The 15,406-nt window shown below is 38.1% G+C and overlaps 1 protein-coding gene across 1 annotated transcript; it reads left to right on the forward strand.

The window, feature by feature from the left end:
- The first annotated feature begins 11,829 nt into the window (after positions 1 to 11,829).
- LOC115664758 (G-type lectin S-receptor-like serine/threonine-protein kinase RKS1) lies at positions 11,830 to 13,722 on the forward strand. Its single transcript, XM_056303782.1, has 2 exons — positions 11,830 to 13,031; positions 13,300 to 13,722. The coding sequence occupies exons 1-2, from the start codon at positions 11,830 to 11,832 to the stop codon at positions 13,307 to 13,309; spliced, it is 1,212 nt and encodes a 403-aa protein (XP_056159757.1). The 3' UTR covers positions 13,310 to 13,722.
- Positions 13,723 to 15,406: the final 1,684 nt, after the last annotated feature.

Raw genomic sequence — 15,406 nt, forward strand, 5'->3', positions numbered from 1 at the left:
GTCTCGGCAGATCAGAAAAAATGGGAGAGAGAGAAAATAATCTGGTCAAAATGAGTCAAGATTGTGTTAGTGGAGTCCAAGTGTCAATATCTTGGGCCATTGGACAATTTTGCCCTTGATCCAATGGCTAGGATTTGATCTAATCCAATAATGTAAGGGCTCAATGGTCATTTGTCCTTAACCATGGCTGACCAGACCTGGGTTAGTCCCCAAAATTTTGATCAATTTTCGGAATTAAAGAAAATGGCCTTAGGGGCATTTTCGTAATTTTTCGATCCCGAACCGAAATTCCAATTTTTGTCCATACCGGTCCTATATATGCATGGCCAGCATAATACGGTGTCGGATCCTTAAAAATCATCATTTAAGCCCTCGAAAATCAGTCCAAAAGTTTGGAGGGGCAAAACCGTAAATTCTCATTTTTCTCCCACCAAACGGCGTCGGATTAATTCCGATCCTTCACGGAACTTTCTCGCCATAAAATACCGGTTCTAAAAACCCAACTTGCGTCCCGATCGGCCCATCACGGCCCCATGAACAATAGATCACAGCCACTGTTATTTTCTAATTTCCAATAATTAATGCCCGAATTAAATCCCAAGGCCCGCCATAAAATTTTCACTACCAAATCATACAATTCCGCACCTAACTTTATACAGATTTCGCCCAAAATCGCCCGTCGATACCCGAAGTCCAAAATTGTGTTTAGAGCGCAACTTACTAAAATCAAACGAGCATTAACATACACTTCATTAGTCCCGGTAACGGGTCAAAATTCAGGATGTTACACTGAGGTTGGGGGCTGAGGTGGTCGGCGGCGAGGCACGGTGGCTGGCGGCGGTGCTCTGGTGGCCAGCGGTGAGCTTCGGCCAAGCTTGGCCGAGAGAGAACAAGAGAGGGAGAGAGAGATTTCGGGAGGAGAGAGAGAGTGAACCGGCCAAAATGAGGAGGAGAGAGAGAGGGCTGGTCCAAGCAGTCAAATATGGTGGACCAAGGGCGCCACGTGTCGCCGATCCGGGAGATTTGACCAAAATACCCCTAATCCGACGGTCCTCGATTAATCCTATCCAATAATTGAGGGCAAAGTGGTAAATAGGGCCAATAATTCAGCTGATAATTAACTTTAATTATCCCAAATAATTTCTCAAAAATTCGGACCCGAAAATAGCCCAGGGGCAAAACCGTCATTTTTCCGGTCCCGGGGCGAAGTTCTATTTTTCGCCCGTACCAACCCTCCATGAGCGTGGCCAACATAATGTGGTGTCGGAAATGCGAAAACAGCCCTTTAAGCCTTCTAAAATCGACTGCAAGGTTTTCAGGAATAAAATAATAATATTTTTCTAATTTCTGTTGAAATTCCAATTTTTGGCCATTACGACTCCTGGTATGCGTGGCCACCCTAAAATGGCGTCGGCCTCAAAAAATAACCTCATTTGGCCTTGAAAAGCAACGCTGGCGTCCCGAGGGGCAAAATCGTAATTTTTCATCCCCTGACCGAAATTCCAATTTTTACTCGTACTAACTCCAAACGTGTGTGGCCAGCGTGATATGACGTCAGATTCCCAAAAATAGTCTCTTAAGCATTCGAAAATCGGCATCGAAATCCGGGTCCAATTTCGTGATCAAAACTCGCTCAATTTCCAATTTCAGGGTCTCTCACTAACGGGCGGCTGTTTAGAGGTTACGCGTATCGACCTAGGGTTATCCGAGTCATAACGGTCCGATCATTGAGAGAATGAGAAATTATCACTAGTCCCAGAAGTCACGATCGTCCGGTTTAAGTTCAGGACTAGTTGGCCACATGCACTCTCGGTCATGTAGAATCACCTGCGATCCGATTGTACATCGTTGCCCTTGGCCAAACCAAATCCGTCACCTTTCCTAAGATCGATCCACATTGGTTCATAATATTCTCTCATCATTTCTCGTGATCGGTGTCCGCTTCGCGATCGGGTCCTTGGTCCACGTACCATTTCCTAATTAGCCATACCCTATTGGTTAGTATCCCGAGAGTGATCAGCTCTGGGCGAGACTTACTAAAATGAAATGCGAATTAATATCAGTTTTATTGATCCCGGAATTACATCGAAATTCGGGCTGTTACAATCCATATATATATTTGATAAAAGAGTCATCTGGTTACAATATCAGAGTTTCTATAATTCATCAAAAATATATAAATACATCTCCAACAAATAGCGAACTCAGAAGTTCATCGTACCCCTATACAACTCATAGCCAAAAGTCCCCACGATCAAAATTGCCTCCTTTTAATGATAACGCTCTTGTTCCACTTATGATTCGTTGAAGAACCTGAAAAGCAATTATGACGAATGGAATGAGTAATCATAGCCTAGTGAGTAATACATAACTTTTAAGCAGATCGAACATTCACTATGCATCTTTATAAACCGATATCATAACTCATCGATTTCAAATCCAGAATACAATATACGTAAAATATCAAAAGTGGATAATATCATTCCAACAATGCTTTTTACCAATAAGATCAATCAACAATATCAACTCAACTATAACAAATCAACCATCAATGGTCCACTACATTGATTGTTCTCAATCAAGCCAAACGTTAATGGTCCATTCTATCGACTAATATAATCCTAAACATCTAACTATGATCACGCTTAACGGCCGTGATAAAGGCGACTAAGTTTATCCAATTAGCTAGGTCTCCACCTGTATTAGCTGGTGGTTCGGCCCAGATGGACGTCCTGATACAGTATGCATACTTACCCCTTCATTGGGTTCTAATCATGACGACATGAGCATAAACCACTAATGTCATTCTCAGATAACCCACAAAACAAATCCATAATTTATCTCATAAACTGATTTCACAAACCAAATCATATAATCTTTCTCAATTCCATTTATCAAATATAATGCATTTCATAAAGCATTTCACAAATCAATACATATCGCATTTGGCAATTCCTTTCACAAAGCATTTAATCAATACCTTTATGAATGATCATTTTAAAGTGGTTCAACTAAGGCTTTCTAATGCCTTTTCAACCAACTAAAAATGTAGTAAAAGTTAGATTCAATTTATGCAAGAAATATGCTCTTTCCTAGCTCATACTATATTAAATCTCTACCACTTTCAAGATACGAGTTTCTAAATTTATAGAAGAGATAGTACTCTCACTTGGGAAAGCTAAAACCAACCTATGAAAGTTGCTTAAGCCGAAGCACTTGTATTCCTATCAATTAATCGAGAAACGGTATAAAAAATCAAGTAATACACTATTCTAATGAACAACTCGACTAAACTATGCTTATTCGTTGAAAAAACGACTTGTACATGCTAACGAAAAAACTTGTTTACAACGAACGTTCATCTTTGCCCGTCACGTGTAACTCGCATGCGAAACTTCATAAATTCGTTCCGATCAAATCGTATTTCAGAATTGATTTTTGTACAACCCTATGGTTCCACAACACCATAAATTATCTTTTCCATATAAATCTATAGCTTAGTAACTCTAAAATCGGACTTCGTAGCTCGAAATTCACGTAACTCCAAATTTATGACCTAACTTCGAAAATTATTCCAAATAGACAAATAAATGGCTTGAATACTTACCAGGCATTGCAAAATGGAGTTGATTCGTCTTGTTGGGGTATTCAGATCAGCTACACGCAAAGATTTTTCCTTCTTTCCTCTCTTTTCTACTTTTCCTCTTTTCACGAACGAGCTTCTTCTTGTGTTTTCCTGGGAAAATTTCAAAAAGGGACCTGAAGTGCTCTTCTTTTCTCAAAAAAGGATCCGAAGTAGAGTTTGTCTCAAATAATGATCCGAAATAATTATTTAATCTCAAATAAGGACCTGACTTTCCGACCGGCGAACTAATGCGTATTCTGGCAACTTAGGCAGGGGTATTTTCGTCCAAAAGTATTTTAATTTTTTTTTCACTCTTCTTCCCTGTTCATCTTCTTCTTCGTTTAACCCAAGAGGGAGGTGAGCTCAAGAACAGCCGAAGATGCCGTCAATCTGGGAGCGATGGTGGGAGGGCTGGCCAAGGTTGCCCTCGCCGGCCACCGTTGAGGAATGGCCTCTTTTGGGCGAGCTGGCGAGGGACGGACTCGCCAGCGGCCGGCGAGGGATGGACTCGCCAGCGGCCGGCGAAGTCGACCCTCGCCAGATCTCGGCGAGGGTCGCCTCGCCAACGGCCAGCGAGGGATGGCCTCACAACCATCGGCGAGGACGGCCCTCGCCGCAAGGGCGATGATTCGAAAGAAGAAGGCAGAGAGAAAAGAGTAAGGAGGAGAAGTGGAGGTGGAGGAACCCATCAAACCCACCACCCAAAACCGAAGCCAAAAGGCCGCGAGCATCACTGGTGACGACAGCCCCCCGCGGGAGGATCCCTCGATCGTCGCGATCCGCAGATCGATCTGAGCGCCCTGCGATCTCCGCACCGCATCGTGCATGACGCACGCCCAACCCCACCACCACCACCCACACCACCCCCCCGGGGACATTCCCTCGCTTGTGCTTGCACAGAGAGAGAGAGAGAGAGTATGGTGGTAGTGGTGGTGGTTGTCGTGGGACGAGGAGGGAGAGAAGAGATTGACGGCATCCCTAGAGCTCACCTCCCTCTTGGTTGTGGTGGGATGAGGAGTCAAACGAAGAAGATGAACAGGGAAGAAGAGTGAAAAAAAAATAAATAAAATGCTTTTGGACGAAAATACCCCTGATTAGGCTGCCGGAATACGCACATAAGATGCATCAGTTCGCCGGCCGGCAAGTCATGTCCTTATTTGAGACTGAATAATTACTTTGGGTCCTTATTTGAAACTAAATGATTACTTCTTCTAAGATAAGCTCCGCTTCGGATCCTCTTTTGAAAAAAGGAGAGCACTTTGGGTCCCTTTTTTAAATTTTCCCTGTTTTCCTTGTTTTGTCCGCTGGCCTCGTTAACTTCACCTTGAATAATCTGCGAAGGAAAATGAAGGCGGGCTAAGGGCTTGGGATTTGGGTTGCAAGAGACATGGTTGGGCTGGGCCTATTATTACACTTAATGTCACCATAACAAACATAAATGAATTAATCATGTTCCTAATTGTCAATTTAGTAGGTGTACCTTACTGTTTTTGAACCCTACAGAGTTTTGTCATATAACCGATCAATAAAAAAAGGAAAACTTTCAAATAAGGGCTTGAAGTATCTTCATTTTCTCAAAAGAGGACCTAAAGTTAGGGGTGAGCGGTTCCAAATTTTATTTACAGGTTTCTCATTTTTTGGAACTTACCCTTTCTCATTTTTTGAAACCTGAAACCCACTCGTCGGAACTTGAAACCTAGAACCGACCATGTCACAAGTTTCAGGGTCAGCTCCAGGATCTAACATGTTTTTTCTTTTTTTTTTCTTTTTTAGTTAAGCAAAACGAAAATGAATGCAACAATCAAAATGAAAGTTTCTCATTGATTCAGTCAACCAAAAAAAAAAAAAAAAACCAAGGGCTATTGTGCCAATTCATTTTTAAAATTATGATTATATATGGATACGGGCTAAATGCAATATTTAAACAATTCAAACCCACTTATGATTATATGTGTAGACATTCCATGCTCTTCAGGTAAATATCATCTCTCTTTTCCCTTCTGAAGATGAATTTCTAATTACTCTCTTTGTCAATGAAACTGAACAAGTAAAGTGTAAGCTATTAATCCCAAAAATTCCAAATAAACTATGCTCGGACTCACACTCTGGTACTGAACGTTGACTAAGCTCAAAAATTAATCATCAAGTACTTCTTGAAGAAATAAGTTTGTTAAATTGGGTTCCCAAGAGGAGAAAAATGATTATGACAGGCAGAGCATACGACATTTATCTAATGGCATACTAAAATAAAAGGTAACGGAGGAAGAAAAATAGGATTTAGGATTCGCGGTCTGGTTCCCTTCTTGGTTCCCGATTTGATTCCTGGTTCCCGATTCGGTTCCTATAGGAATCGGGAATCGAGAACCGGCAGTTCCTAAAGGTGGAACCGAGAACTGGAACCTCCCTCCCTAGAACTCGAAATCGAACTGATTCCCACTGGTGCCAATTCTCCGATCCTCAGTTCTACCCTAGAATCATGCTCACCTCTAACTAAAGTGTATCTTGCTTCAAATAAGGGTATGGAGTGGCAATTTAGTCTCAAATAGGGGTCCGAACTCATTGGCCAACCAAATCTTTGCCGACTAGCGAGTTCGAGCCCTTATTTGAGATTAAATATCAATGTTGAACCCATATTTGAAGCAAAGTTCACTTTGAGCCATCTTATAAAAAAATGAGGGTACTTCAGGCTCTTGTGTGAAATTTTTCCCAAAAAAAATTATTATTAGTGTACTTATTTTTTAGCGGATCTATTATGTTGATGTGTGCTCACCGCCTATCAAGGATTGATGATGACAAAAAGACAATCTCCTTCTTCAAGCCTCTTATTTCGTAGAATGGTATTTTTTTTATTTCAATTTGATTCCAGCATAGTTTCATGATAAGTCCTGAATTTCCATGTCATAAAGGTAAAATAAAGCACAAATAAAGCATAATGCTGACTTTACAAATCTACTTAACACTTATTCCCTTTTTCACATAAGAACATGATGTTGACTTTATAAACTCATTAAAAAAGTGATTGGTCAACAAAATAAGGGTTAATATCACAAAAAACCCCAAATTGGTACATTTGTCACAAATTTACCCCAAATTAATTTTTTGAGCACAAAAAACTCCAAACTGGTACACCTGTGACAAATTTACCCTCCGTTAGTTTCTGTTAAATTTTAAGCCATCTTATAAAAAAATGAGGGTACTTCAGGCTCTTGTGTGAAATTTTTCCCAAAAAAAATTATTATTAGTGTACTTATTTTTTAGTGGATCTATTATGTTGATGTGTGCTCACTGCCTATCAAGGATTGATGATGACAAAAATACAATCTCCTTCTTCAAGCCTCTTATTTCGTAGAATGGTATTTTTTTTTTATTTCAATTTGATTCCAGCATAGTTTCATGATAAGTCCTGAATTTCCAAGTCATAAAGGTAAAATAAAGCACAAATAAAGCATAATGCTGACTTTACAAATCTACTTAACACTTATTCCCTTTTTCACTTAAGAACATGATGTTGACTTTATAAACTCATTAAAAAAGTGATTAGTCAACAAAATAAGGGTTAATATCACAAAAAACCCCAAATTGGTACATTTGTCACAAATTTACACCAAATTAATTTTTTGAGCACAAAAAACTCCAAACTGGTACACCTGTGACAAATTTACCCTCCGTTAGTTTCCGTTAAATTTTAAGCCATCTTATAAAAAAATGAGAGTACTTCAGGCTCTTGTTTGAAATTTTTCCCAAAAAAAATTATTATTAGTGTACTTATTTTTTAGCGGATCTATTATGTTGATGTGTGCTCACTGCCTATCAAGGATTGATGATGACAAAAATACAATCTCCTTCTTCAAGCCTCTTATTTCGTAGAATGGTATTTTTTTTTTATTTCAATTTGATTCCAGCATAGTTTCATGATAAGTCCTGAATTTCCATGTCATAAAGGTAAAATAAAGCACAAATAAAGCATAATGCTGACTTTACAAATCTACTTAACACTTATTCCCTTTTTCACTTAAGAACATGATGTTGACTTTATAAACTCATTAAAAAAGTGATCGGTAAACAAAATAAGGGTTAATATCACAAAAAACCCCAAATTGGTACATTTGTCACAAATTTAGACCAAATTAATTTTTTGAGCACAAAAAACTCCAAACTGGTACACCTGTGACAAATTTACCCTCCGTTAGTTTCCGTTAAATTTTAAGCCATCTTATAAAAAAATGAGGGTACTTCAGGCTCTTGTGTGAAATTTTTCCCAAAAAAAAATTATTATTAGTGTACTTATTTTTTAGGGATCTATTATGTTGATGTGTGCTCACTGCCTATCAAGGATTGATGATGACAAAATACAATCTCCTTCTTCAAGCCTCTTATTTCGTAGAATGGTTTTTTTTATTTCAATTTGATTCCAAAGATAGTTTCATGATAAGTCCTGAATTTCCAAGTCATAAAGGTAAAATAAAGCACAAATAAAGCATAATGCTGACTTTACAAATCTACTTAACACTTATTCCCTTTTTCACTTAAGAACATGATGTTGACTTTATAAACTCATTAAAAAAGTGATTAGTCAACAAAATAAGGGTTAATATCACAAAAAACCCCAAATTGGTACATTTGTCACAAATTTACCCCAAATTAATTTTTTGAGCACAAAAAACTCCAAACTGGTACACCTGTGACAAATTTACCCTCCGTTAGTTTCCGTTAAATTTTAAGCCATCTTATAAAAAAATGAGGGTACTTCAGGCTCTTGTGTGAAATTTTTCCCAAAAAAAATTATTATTAGTGTACTTATTTTTTAGCGGATCTATTATGTTGATGTGTGCTCACTGCCTATCAAGGATTGATGATGACAAAAATACAATCTCCTTCTTCAAGCCTCTTATTTCGTAGAATGGTATTTTTTTTTATTTCAATTTGATTCCAGCATAGTTTCATGATAAGTCCTGAATTTCCATGTCATAAAGGTAAAATAAAGCACAAATAAAGCATAATGCTGACTTTACAAATCTACTTAACACTTATTCCCTTTTTCACTTAAGAACATGATGTTGACTTTATAAACTCATTAAAAAAGTGATTAGTCAACAAAATAAGGGTTAATATCACAAAAAACCCCAAATTGGTACATTTGTCACAAATTTACACCAAATTAATTTTTTGAGCACAAAAAACTCCAAACTGGTACACCTGTGACAAATTTACCCTCCGTTAGTTTCCGTTAAATTTTAAGCCATCTTATAAAAAAATGAGGGTACTTCCAGCTCTTGTTTGAAATTTTTCCCAAAAAAAATTATTATTAGTGTACTTATTTTTTAGCGGATCTATTATGTTGATGTGTGCTCACTGCCTATCAAGGATTGATGATGACAAAAACACAATCTCCTTCTTCAAGCCTCTTATTTCGTAGAATGGTATTTTTTTTTTATTTCAATTTGATTCCAGCATAGTTTCATGATAAGTCCTGAATTTCCAAGTCATAAAGGTAAAATAAAGCACAAATAAAGCATAATGCTGACTTTACAAATCTACTTAACACTTATTCCCTTTTTCACTTAAGAACATGATGTTGACTTTATAAACTCATTAAAAAAGTGATTAGTCAACAAAATAAGGGTTAATATCACAAAAAACCCCAAATTGGTACATTTGTCACAAATTTACCCCAAATTAATTTTTTGAGCACAAAAAACTCCAAACTGGTACACCTGTGACAAATTTACCCTCCGTTAGTTTCCGTTAAATTTTAAGCCATCTTATAAAAAAATGAGGGTACTTCAGGCTCTTGTTTGAAATTTTTCCCAAAAAAAATTATTATTAGTGTACTTATTTTTTAGCGGATCTATTATGTTGATGTGTGCTCACTGCATATCAAGGATTGATGATGACAAAAATACAATCTCCTTCTTCAAGCCTCTTATTTCGTAGAATGGTATTTTTTTTTATTTCAATTTAATTCCAGCATAGTTTCATGATAAGTCCTGAATTTCCATGTCATAAAGGTAAAATAAAGTACAAATAAAGCATAATGCTGACTTTACAAATCTACTTAACACTTATTCCCTTTTTCACTTAAGAACATGATGTTGACTTTATAAACTCATTAAAAAAGTGATTAGTCAACAAAATAAGGGTTAATGTCACAAAAAACCCCAAATTGGTACATTTGTCACAAATTTACCCCAAATTAATTTTTTGAGCACAAAAAACTCCAAACTGGTACACCTGTGACAAATTTACCCTCCGTTAGTTTCCGCTAAATTTTACCGTCAAATTGCTTAGTTAAATGGCACGTGACAGTTGATGGGTGTATTAGTTTATGGTTTTACCTCTCTCTTTGTCACATGTTTACCAGTTTGTGATTTTTCGTGGTATTAATCCAATTTAATGGAGGGTATGCAGTGAACCAGTTTGGGGTTTTTTGTGGTCAAAAAATTAGTTTTTGGTAAATTTATGACATGTGTACCAGTTTAGGGTTTTTGGTGGTAAAAAAATTAGTTTTGGGTAAATTTATCATAAGTGTACAAGTTTGGGATTTTTTGTGATATTAACCCACAAAATAAAGCACAAATGTATTTTATATGAAAAAAAGAACGTAGAAACAAAAAATGTAAATATAAACTAAAAGTAGGAGGAACATATATTCATTTTCTCATTTGTAGGTGTGGGACAAGCGAATAGTTAATTATATCAAATGCATGATCGTTCCACTTACCTACCATTTGAAATGAATTCACGTAGTATATCAACAGTTCATTAGAGACAAGTACAAACTAATGACAAGAATTTTCGGGATTAATTATTCGATAAAATGATGCAAAATAGAAACTGTAAAAAAAAGTGACTAGTTGGTCACTTGATAAAATAAAACAGAGCCACAAAAAATATAAGCTGATGGGAACTTAGAACAAAAAGGATGGAGAAACATATATTGATTTTTCATTTCTAGATGTGGAAAAAGTATACATGTAAAGAACACGTGTGATTGAAAGATGATCCCAAAGACGGCAGGTTTAATCTATCGTGGTTTACAGCTTCTTCATTTACTTGGTGATGTTGTGCCCATCTTTCGTCCATATTGGTGAAGTTGAAAAGTAAACACGACGTCAAATACGCTTCAATCACCTTCCATAGTCAGTCCATTGGCGTAAATTGCCGAATTGAAGGGGAGTTGCAAGGGCATTCCAGTGGTGCCATCTCCAATGAGCTATAACATTCACTTGACTTAGACTTTTGGGTTTGGAAAAGGACACAACAAGTGCCGCATCTTTTGTATGGTGCTATAATTTATGTATGACGCTTATTTGAGTATTATAACTTTTTTTTTCTAATCATTTAAGTGGCACATAACTTTTCAATTGGTTACTTGAATATCATAACTTTTTAAAAACGTTCGCCACAAGTGCTATACCACGTCGGATTAAACGTTGTTTCAGTTAAATTTATCCTTGGAGAAACGTATATTGATTTTTCATTTCTAGACGTGGAAAAAATATACATGTAAAGAACGCAAGTGATTGAAAGATGATTTCAAAGATGGCAGGTTTAGTCTATGGTGGTATCCGGCTTCTTCATTTACTTGGTGATGCTGTGCCCATCTTTCCTTCCTTATTGGCGAAGTTGAAAAGTTAACACAACATCAAAGACGCATCAATCACCTTCCATAGTCAGTCCAATGGTGTAAATTGCCGAATTGGAGGGGAGTTGCAACGGCATTCCAATGGTGGCATCTCCAATGAGCTATAACATTCACTTGACTTGGACTTTTCGGGGCTCTATAAAAGGAGAGGGAAACGGATGCTTGACTGGCCAAGTAAAATACATCTTCCATTGACTTCTTCTAAGTATAAGAAATACAGACTCTAGGAGTACCTTGTCTGTGTGAATTTGTGTCGCTCCAGGAATGATGCGTCTCAATCATCGGTAGGCAAAAAGAAAGAAATAAATAATGAATAAAGGAGCACCCAGAGAGGAAAGAAGAAGTGTCAAGCAAAGACAGGTGATGTCAAAGCCGCCGCTTCATGGTATTTGATAGTGAATTTTCAGTTGATAAGGATGGTCATAAAGGGTGGTTCCACTCACCAAATGAAACCTCAACTACATTGAGAAGTTTCTGTTGTACTGGTTATAAAGCAAAAGCCATATCTTTGCTTTCTTGCCTAAAATATAAGCACGCTGCATCCCCATCTAAGTACAACATGAACACTCGAGCAGTGTCATTATACAGCCTGTTTTTATTCCTTCTGCTGCATTTGATTAATTCTTTGGACACCCTTGGCCCGAACGACACCATGAAAGATGGCAATGTCTTAATCTCCCGACAAAGAAAATTTGCTCTTGGTTTCTTCAGCCCCGGTTATTCAAGCTTGCATTACGTGGGGATTTGGTACTATGGACTACTGGAGCAAACCCTCGTTTGGGCTGCTAACAGAGAAATTCCTGTGAATGATACTTCGGGAGTTCTTCCATTTTATCATTATGGAAGCTTAGTGATCCGTGAAAACATTGTAAGCTTTCCCATTTGGTCAACCAATGTTTCCTCCATGACTTCAGAAAATTCTACTACTGCTCAGCTTTTGGATTCAGGTAATCTGGTTTTGAATCATTATTTGACCAAAGTGGTTATTTGGCAAAGCTTTCATTATCCCACAGATACTTTTCTTCCGTACATGAAGCTTCAGTTGGATAAGAGAACAGGTTTGAATCGGTTCGTGACATCTTGGAAATCCGAAGATGATCCAGCACTGGGCAGTTGTTCATTCAGGTTTGAACCAACAGGGTACCCACTTTTCTTCCTTTACAAGGATCGAGCTCCGTATTGGCAGGGTGGACCAACAATTGAGAGACTGGATGGTGGCGTTCACAAGAAGGCTTATGATTTTGTCTTTAGTAATATCACAACTGTGAATAACGCGATGGAGGTTTCTATTATGTGTGGGGTCGGCAATGCCTCGGTTATTGTTAGAATTGTGGTGCATGAGTCAAGGTCAGTTAAACACTTCACATGGCATGATGAAGAGCAGCAATGGAGCGAGTTCGCATACTATCCAAAGGAGCAGTGTGACTACTATAGCAAATGTGGGCCAAATAAAAACTGTGGTGCAAACAACGCTGACCAGTTAGACTGCACATGCTTGCCCGGCTTCGAGCCCAAGTCTCCGGGCAATTGGTACCTAAGGGATGGATCAGGCAGGTGCAAGAGGAGGCAAGGTGCTTCATTGTGTAGAAGTGGGGAAGGTTTCGTGAAGGTGAAACAGCTGAAGTGGCCAGACACTTCAACAGCACATGTCGACATGAGCCTGAGCATGAAGGAGTGTGAGCAGGCATGCTTGAGGGATTGCAATTGCACAGCTTATTCGAGTGCAAATAAAAGCATGCGGGAACATGGATGTCTCAAATGGTATGGAGATTTAGTGGATACAAGAGCATTTTCAGACTTGGGTCAAGATTTATATGTGCGGGTCGATTCAATTAACTTAGGTACTCTATGCTAAAATCTACTTTATATACTTTTGCTGCTGTTGTGGGGTTGTAATGATTGTCCCAATTTCTCCTGATCTCATCTCGACGAAACTCTTTGCTTCTGATAGTTCATATAATAAACTGCACTTGTTGCATTCCTTTCCGTAACATTTGTGTGTTACATGTCCTTGTGCCTTCTTTTACAGCTCAGTATAGGAAAAGGAGTACTCTTGTCAAGAAGGCAATGGTGGCAATGATATTGGTATCTGCAGTAGGGTTGCTGCTTTTACGCTCCCTTATGTACTGCCTTCTGCTGAAGAGGAAAAGAGGTGTGGTAATCTTGCCTTGATAGAAGCTTTTTCTGCAATATGTAGTACTCTGTCTGTTTTTCAAGTAGGTGATTATTTTGATGTTTAGGGATAAGAAATCGAATAAATTTAAACTGGAGCTCATCTAGCCAGGATTTTAGGCTAAAGGGTGGTTGATTTCAATATTGGAAACCTTGATTAACGAAGCTTCACAAACAGTGCTTGATAATTAAATAATGCTGTACTGTGATTTGTCTCGAAATCGAGCCTATTTGAATTGATCTTAAGGAATGAGCGATAAGGTTATTGTTGAAGGGAAAATTCGTATTGCTCCTTCCTCTACAAAAATATTCCCAAATTGGCCAGAACGGCAACAAAAGAAGCGTTTCCGAATTGCTTGCTTTCTCTTTCCTAAGCGTTTTATTCAATTGTGTGACAGCAGATAGAAGACGGCGCAATCATCTTGTTAGTGTTATTACAAGTTCAACATATTTCGACCAACTTCCAAGTCTGAAAGACCTCGACAGCGAGGGTAGACGAAAAACAGATATTCCAGTCTTTGATTTTGGAACTGTAGCCGCAGCCACAAGCAATTTTTCCTCTGTCAATGAACTCGGCCAAGGCAGCTTTGGATCTGTATATAAGGTAATTAATCTCCCTATTCAACTGAATCCAAATGGTTATGGGGATTGATGGTCTCGAATATAGTGCTCGGAAGCGAGCCAGTTTTATTGTAAAGGACCATTTTCTATTCCGAAATTCTCGAAAGCTATTGGGATCGGGTTACATCCACTATTCTATGGAGGTGTCTCTGTAGCGATTCTGATCTTCCAGTCATCACAAACTTAGGAAGTGACTAACAAAAGTCGAGGGAGAAGTCGAGAACAGCACAAGTCATGTTGCTTCTTTATTTCTCTAGGTCATACAACATGTAATGAGTGCAAACAGACACATCGTCCCAGCAAGTTTAACTACCTGATAAATCTTAAAATCTACTCATAAAAGCTTTAAAGTGACTGGCTTCATCTGACAGGTCTAAATATTTATAATTGTGATGTTATCATTTTCACGGGATGTGATAAATAACGGAACAGAAATAAAGTTAAAAGACTCTCGAAATATTTTGGACAAGAAAATGAAGAGTTCAAGAACGAAGTCAAATTGATTGCCAAACTCCAACAAAGGAATCTGGTGAAAATCTTAGGTTGCTGCATTCAAGAAGACGAAAAACTGTTAAATTATGAGTATTTACCCAATAAAAGCTTGGATTTATTACTTTTCGGCAAGTCCACTCTTCCAGTGGCAAGATTTCGGTTCTACAACTAGTATTATGGATAATAACTTGTGGTAATCCCCAAATTTGGTCTAGATAAAACAAAGAGATCACTTCTGGAATGGGGAAAAAGGTGGGGTAGCTCGGGGACTCATGTATTTACATCAGGATTCGACCTTGAGGATTATCCACAGAGATTTGAAAGTTAGCAATGTCTTACTGGGTGTTGCATTGAACCCCAAGATTTCGGATTTTGGGTTAGCAAGGCTATGTGGAGGAGACCAAATTGAAAGAAAGACGGAGTGCGTGGTCGGGACATAGTAAGTGTTTTTCTTGAGCATTGAATTCTGCTTCACCTGATTAAACAATGAGAATTTAAAACAAAGAAAAAGAACTCAGGCCAACCATTTTCTTTATTGACCATTGAATGCTGCTTCACCTTTTGTTATGTCCCCAAATTTCAACGAGGAAGTTTTATACCGTGAAGGGTATGTTGATTACTTCTCTCGTTTTTGGCTTCTATAGTGGGTACATGGCACTAGAGTATGCTATGCAAGGCCGGTTTTCAATAAAATCGGATATGTACAGTTATGGAGTTTTGTTGTTGGAGATCATTACAGGCCAAAGAAATAGTGGGTGCTATCATATGAACCCCTTCTGCAATTTAATTGGCCATGTAAGTATGAAACTCTTACATAATTCGATGCTATGAACAATCTGACCAGGCGCTAC

The sequence above is a fragment of the Syzygium oleosum genome, unplaced genomic scaffold (assembly GCF_021117445.2).
Source record: "Syzygium oleosum isolate NSW1041296 unplaced genomic scaffold, Sole_v2.1 Sole_v2.29, whole genome shotgun sequence".
Taxonomy (NCBI): domain Eukaryota; kingdom Viridiplantae; phylum Streptophyta; class Magnoliopsida; order Myrtales; family Myrtaceae; genus Syzygium; species Syzygium oleosum.

Bases quoted from the DNA above. Each gene is read 5' to 3' on its own strand.
- LOC115664758 (XM_056303782.1), top strand. From the start codon at position 11,830: ATGAACACTCGAGCAGTGTCATTATACAGCCTGTTTTTATTCCTTCTG.